At 40.0% G+C, this 7,040-nt stretch overlaps 1 protein-coding gene across 1 annotated transcript; it reads right to left on the reverse strand.

The window, feature by feature from the left end:
• Positions 1-2,681: 2,681 nt before the first annotated feature.
• On the reverse strand, positions 2,682-3,173 carry LOC106753070 (ethylene-responsive transcription factor RAP2-2-like). The gene has a single exon (XM_014634855.1). It carries the CDS (start codon positions 3,171-3,173, stop codon positions 2,682-2,684), a length of 492 nt encoding a protein of 163 aa, XP_014490341.1.
• Between the last annotated feature and the right edge of the window lie 3,867 nt (positions 3,174-7,040).

A 7,040-nucleotide genomic window follows, 5' to 3' on the forward strand; every position in this document is an offset into this window, starting at 1 on the left:
CATTTGCTTTAGAGATCGTTCGGTCTCAATGTAGAACCGTTCGGTCATCCGCATTCACCACAAACTCTTCACAACCCCCCCCTTCCGTGTTTGACTTGATTCTCGAACCGCAAAATTGGTCTTTGGGAGACGACCTAGGGGTCATTCCCTAGCTATACTGCATTCTTTTATGCAATCAAATTTGTGTGGGTTGCGACACCCATCAAAATTTTGGCGCCGTTGCCGGGGACCAACGGTTCGGTTTTAGGTCTTTTGTTGTGTTTGTGTGTGTTGTGTTTTGTCTCGTGTTGTGAGTGTGTTGTTCCGTTTTGTATGTCGTGTCATGTGTGTTGCATTTAGATAGTTGCATATTTTCATTCCATTCTTCTTTCCCCTTTTCTTTCCCATGTCTACCTATTTTGGCTTTGTGGATACTGCTTATTCTTCCTGTGCCTATGATTATGATTCTCCTTCTGGATATTACTCTGATGATTGTGATGTATACTCTGTTGATTTCTGTGCTGAGAACAATATGACTCATCCTCCCACTCATGAGAGTGCTTTTTCGGAGCCAGTTTCACTTCATGAGGATGATGTTCATTGCGTTCTCACCTCTGGACTGATACATTTGCTGCCTAAGTTTCATGGTTTTACAGGCGAATGCCCTCACAAACATTTGGAGGAGTTCTACACCATTTGTTCTTCAACAAAACCTCCTCATTTCCCTGATGATCAGATGTTCTTAAGGCCATTCCCACACTCATTACAAGAAGCAGTGAGGGATTGGTTGTATTGTCTTCCTCCAGGATCCATCACTTCTTAGGAAGATCTTAAGCATATGTTCTTGGATGAATTCTTCCCTGCTCAGTATCGTTACAACAACGATCCTGGATGGAATGACCTTAGCTTGGGATGGTATGATGCTCCACAGCAATATAAGTCATTCCAGAATTCTTGTATGCCCTCTCCACCAACCCAGGAGCTACAGCAACTGCAGTCATATCAGCCTGCCCAAGTAACTCCTCATCCTTCCACTACTTCTGAGCCTACATTGAAGGAGTTGTTGAGACAGATGACAGCTCAGAATATGCAATTTCAACAGGAAACCAGAGATCAGATGATGCAGTTTCAGGAGTTTCAGCAGGAATTTAGAGATTCCATTCAGAGTTTGACTGATCAGATGGGGCAGATGGCTACTCAGGCCATTGAGGAACAATCTCAAGTTTCTGAGGAATCATCATTTCAGACTGTTCAGCTTACGGATGATGTTAGTGCCATCCACATAGGAGATGGGGAGCAGAGTCATGAGCTTACTACTGTGTCATCTACTTTCCCATACTCTTATGTCCCCACTCTTGCACTTGAGGAGACTGCTGAAGATCTTGAGGACCAGGCAGATATAAGCAACACTTTTGAGATAGGTAGACCTACTTCACCTTCCACCACTCTACCAACTTTTAGGAAAGTGGAGGTAAACATACCTATGATTGATTCTGTTGTTGATGATTATGTTAGTGATAGGTATGTTGATGATTATGTTGTTGATGAGCCTGTTTTTAATTCTCCCTCTCTGCATGATGAGAAACAACTTTTGCCATCTTGTCTGAATGTTTGTTCTCCATGCACTGAACATGAATTTGAGCCTATTGTTGATATTGCTTCTAAATTTGAACTTGATTCATGTTTTGAGGGTCAGCTTGTTACACTGAGATTGGGTGTTATACCCTTGCATGTTATTTCTGTGGAGCCACAATGTACTAACCATGTTGCAGGAGGTACACATGCATTTGATCAACACACACCCACAGTGGAGAACAAGGGTGGTAGCATTCACCAAAGCTTTAACTCCAGTTGGCACCAACTGAACCTGCTCATCAACAATCACTGCTTCTTAGATCCATCTGTGGAGGAAATCTCCCTGCTTGATCAAATCTAGAGGATGAAGCAGTTCTTCCTCAAGACTTCCTTGCTGAATCCGATGGTGGAAGACCTCTCCCTGGAAGTCCAAATTTGGCAACTGCCACCATGATCAAGGGAGTTTTCTTCTTTCCCTTCTTCCCCTTTTCCCACTTGAATTGCACTTGTCCTTGATCTGTTGACTATTATGATTTGTGATATGATGATTGTGACACATTGAGGACACTGTGTAGTTTAAGTGTGGTCTATTAGGGGAGACTCTGATTTTTCTTTGGTTTAATACCTATTTTGGTCCCTCCTTTGGGAGGGTTTGTTCAAAGTGGTCCCTCCTTTTTTCAAAAGTTCACTTAAGTCCTACCTTTTGTAAAAACTGTTCAAAGTGGTCCTTTTTGCTAACAGCGTTAACTTTCTTAACGGCATAGCTGCCAGGTGGCTAATATTTGCTGAGGTGTAACGTTTTGGCTGTGCTGGCACTGTTGTGTGTTTTTAAAAAAATAATTAATTGTGACGTGGGATTTAATAAAATTAGGTTTAAATTAAAAATTGAATTTGGGGTTAATTGGGGAGTAATTAATTAAAAATCCCATTAAGAACCTTAATTGTTTCTGGAAATCTAAAACGGAAAAAAATCCCCAATCTGAATCCTAAGATTTTGGTTAAAATAAAAATTGAAATTGGGATAATTAAGTAAATGATTTTGGTCAGATGCAAATTTGGGTAAAATCTGCGATTTTGATTGGGATTTTCTGGCAATTGGGATTAGGGTTCATCTTGATTGGGATTTTCTAGCAATTGGGATTAGGGTTCATGCTTGTGACCACTGCAGCACAGGGCAAATCGTTATTGCGAAGGGTCACATTATCAATCGAAGGCAGAGATCTGAGCCCATTTCCACTGCCGGGGAAGGAACCCATGTCACCAAACTGATTAACTAGGGGTTTCTGTTCCACCAGATCCATAGGCCAACGAAGGTCGTTCTGATTGTTCCCAGCATTGAACTTGTGAACATTGGGTTGAACAATCTTCCGATTTCCCAGTGGATTTAACTTGGAACGTTTCATGGAAGCTTCTTCAGGGAAATTCACCTTGGCTTTATTGCCACGAATCCTCCGTGCCTCAGCATCATAAGCTCTTGCTGCTTCTTCAGCAGTGTTGAAGGTTCCAAGCCAGATACGAACGCCCTTTCTTGGGTCCCTGATTTCAGCTGCCCATTTCCCCCAAGGACGTTGACTAATTCCCCTATATTGATTCTTCCTCTTTCTCTCTGCAATCATCATCTTCTACCATCATCTTCAACCTCCTCAATTTTTCTTAACTCATCATCTCCTAACACACACCTCCACCCTTCTTTTTTTTTATCTGTAACCAACCCACACACTACTACCCGTTTCTTCCAACACCTTTCAATTTATCCCCATCAATCCTCCATAACACCAAAACACAACCAAACAGAGAAGGACCCACCAATTTCCAACCTCCACCGAAAATCAAACCAAGCTATCCAAATTTCATTCCACTGCAAAACCTGATTTCGAAATCATATGGAGGCTAATCCAGAAGTCCAAAAATTTTGTGTGCATAGTCATACGAAAGGGTGGTTATGGAGGAAAGAGTCATACGAAAGGGTGGTTATGGAGGGATCTCGCCTTCAGCTGCCAGAGGTCACCGAAGATGTGCTCCACCTCCTAATGTTAGGGTTAGATTAATTTTCCCAATTTTTACTCCAGATTTTCCCAATCACGCAAATCCCTAATTCATTTTGTAATATAACCCTAATTCATTTTTTAATTTAACCCTAACAACATACATTTACACGTCACAATATTTTTTTTTTAAAACATATAACAATGCCACATCAGCACATGTTAGACACCTGGCAGGTCTGCTGTTAATGAACTTAACGCCGTTACCAAAAAGGACCACTTTGAACAGTTTTTGCGAAAGCTAGGACTTAAGTGAACTTTTGAAAAAAGGAGGGACCACTTTGAACAAACCCTCCCAAAAGAGGGACCAAAATAGGTATTAAACCTTTTTCTTTCTTAGTTTATGTTTTCTGTGTTAAATTTTTTGTTTTCCAGGTAGTTTTTGCTGTGTCTTGTGTACAATTTTGCATGTTTCTCTTGATTTCTGGACTTCGTTTAGGTTGCAGACTTCTCTTTCACTTCATTGATACTCTGATTTGATTGAAATCCTTGTTTTTCTTTGCGTGGAAAAATGATTATGATGTTTGAGAGGTTGAATTGATTGTGACAGAATTACCTTGTGCGAGATTTGAGCCATTTGATGATTTTTCTTGTGTGTGACATGTCTCTTGATTGCTTGCACTTATGCCTTGGCTTGACTCTTTTTGATGATTCTTGATTGATATGCATGTTTAGAAGTGATAAACACAGTTTTGTTGTTGAGCCTCTCTAGCCAGATGAGCCTACCCTGTTTTGATCCATTGATGACCCCTTTTGAGCCTTTACTTTCCCCATTCTTTGTTTTGAAGCTTATACACTAGCCCTAAATGAAAAACCATGATTACCTTAACCTTAGGGGATTTTGGAGCTTTGGAATTGTTTTGGGAATAAGTGTGGTCTCCTGGGAGATTTTGATGAATTGGCTAGTTGGTTCCTCTTCTTGTTTTTGTAAATATGTTGTGTATCTTGTCTCTTAGAGTTATGTCCTAGAAAGAGAGAATAGAAAAGAGACAAGATGAGAAAAAAAAAAGAAAAGAAAAATACTGAAAAATGAGAAAAATGAAAAAAAATTGTTGTGAATAATGGAGTCAAGAAGAGGATTGAATTAGAGGTTTTGGGTGTGATTTGATTGTATTTTCACTTGTTCCCCATTGCTCTTTATTCCTTTTGGTTTGTAGCTTCTCATCCATATTTATCCTCCCTTTGTCCTTGGCCCCATTACATCCATAAAAGACCTTTTGATTTGAACATGCATATGTTTTGAGTGTTGATATTAGAGGCTTGCCAAGTCTGTTTGTGTTTGCTTTTTTGAGTGCATTGAGTTGACATTGTTTACCTTAGACACTTGAGAGAAACATTGTTAGTGCGCATCTGTGAGATTTTGTTGCTTTTGATTCACCTCTTAAGCTTATTGATCATTTTGCCATGTCTTGAATTGCTTTGATGACTTCATGAGTATCTCTTTTCTCTGAGTCTGTGTTGGATACTGTCCACTTCCTTTCATCGTCCAGATTTCTTAAGGAATGTAATTCTGTTTGTTTCTTTCATTGTGAGTCTTTGTTTTCTATCTGTTGAGTCTGTGTCGCTCCCCTGATGTCCGTTGATCTATTCTCTGATTTGCGTCTTGGTTTTGCCCAGGAGTGCAAAAGACTAAGTGTGGTCTATTTTGATGAGTCGATATTTTATTGATTTCACTTATCTTATTGTACTAGAATTAATCAGGGAATTCTGCTTATATGTCCGGTATTTTCGCGTTTTTCATAATTATGCTTAATTTGACCGGAAATTCTAATTTTAATTAATTTGGATTTTTTGAGCTAATTAATTGCATTATTATTTTCAGGGAAAATTTTGAAAATACAATTTAGGACATTGGAGGTTAAATGAATTTCATTGGGCTGAAAAATAAAATTAAAGGGTAGCACATGAAGGAGGCTCACATGGATGTGCTGATTTCATTTTAAAATCAAACATGTTGATTTCAAAATCCTGGAGGTGCTGATCCACACGGGTTGGATTCAAAGTGGAGTGACGTCTAGCATTTTTTTTTGGATTGAAATGGGCAGCGGGGCCCTTAAACAAATTAGGCGTCCAGCATTATATGGAGCATTGATTCTTAGTTGGCTACACACGGACTAAATCTAAAATGTGTCGCGGTTGGAAGAATCACATAGGAATTAAATTCTGACTAAATTAAATTGCAGCTATGCAAAATATTTCTTTTGAAGGGCTGCCAACATATAAAGCCATGGTCCAGCTTGAATAAAAGAGCATCACGGCCCAGGGAAAATGCATCCAGCAAGGCATTCATTGGACTGAAAAAAAAGTTGGACGGTGCATGGTTTTTGAAGCAAATTCTTCATCCAGTAGTTGGCTGCCACGATCCAAAAGCAAATGGGCCTAGCATTCATTTTATTGAAGAAAGGTGTGCACCGGCCACACACATGTCCAGCAAAGGGGTGCACACGTTGAGGAAAGAGTGCAGCACACACCCAACATATATTAAAAGCACATGTCACGGTCTTGCTATCACACGTCTACCTAAAAAAGAAAGAAGCATCCAGCAGCTTCGATTGAGGGCAGCATTGTCACGACTTTGCACGTCCAGCAAATTAAGAATGGGCCAGCTGGGAAACAAAACACCTCACGACCCATGAGCACAATTGTAGTAGCAGGGTCCAAAGACGTGAAGGCTGTAGTTGTCAACCGCGAAGGAGGTGCAGATGGTGACATTTCAAGAGTTAGACTTCACGCTCCAAAGCGCTGTCACACTTGGACTACAGAGAAGACCCTAGGTAGACTCCTGGGATCAACCGCCACTCAGACAGACTTTTTACACATCATATTCATGGAAGAGCATTTTTCTTGGGAAGCACGGGACTTGGTTTTTATAATGGAGGGTTATGGTTGAAGAGAGAGTGGACGGTGGTTTGACTACAGAGAAGATCTTTTCTTTCTTATTGTTTTTAAGGAAGTTGATTTTAATTTCATTTAGAATGCTGCAACGTTTTTATATATATAGGGAGGATAGGTTGGCTGGAACGTTTCGGGGGGGATTTTTCTCAGAAAAACCATTTTCTTGTTTGACTTTGGATGAATAGAATAAAGAACCATTTCCTTGGTCATGTGTCACGGTGCAGATTTTTTTTATTTCCATACAGTGCAACAACAATCTCATTTCTTTTAAGCTGGTTATGTGTAGCAAGTTATTGCTTTCATTTGATTGGAGTGGTGCAGCAGGAAAATTATTTCAGAGCTTGGATTATTTACTTTGCATTTGGAAGTAGCAAGCTGGAGTATAATATGCCTCATGGTGTCATAAAAAAAGGAAAAACATTCAGCTCACGTCCTGCCTCACGGTCTCATGAAAAAAGGAAAAACATTCAGCTCACGTCCTTGAAGTTGCAATTGCTCACGGCTCAAGATGCACCGCCACTTGGCATAAGAGAAGCACGTTAATGC

Source organism: Vigna radiata, unplaced genomic scaffold, assembly GCF_000741045.1.
Source record: "Vigna radiata var. radiata cultivar VC1973A unplaced genomic scaffold, Vradiata_ver6 scaffold_91, whole genome shotgun sequence".
NCBI lineage: Eukaryota > Viridiplantae > Streptophyta > Magnoliopsida > Fabales > Fabaceae > Vigna > Vigna radiata.

Bases quoted from the DNA above. Each gene is read 5' to 3' on its own strand.
- LOC106753070 (XM_014634855.1), bottom strand. From the start codon at position 3,173: ATGATGATTGCAGAGAGAAAGAGGAAGAATCAATATAGGGGAATTAGT.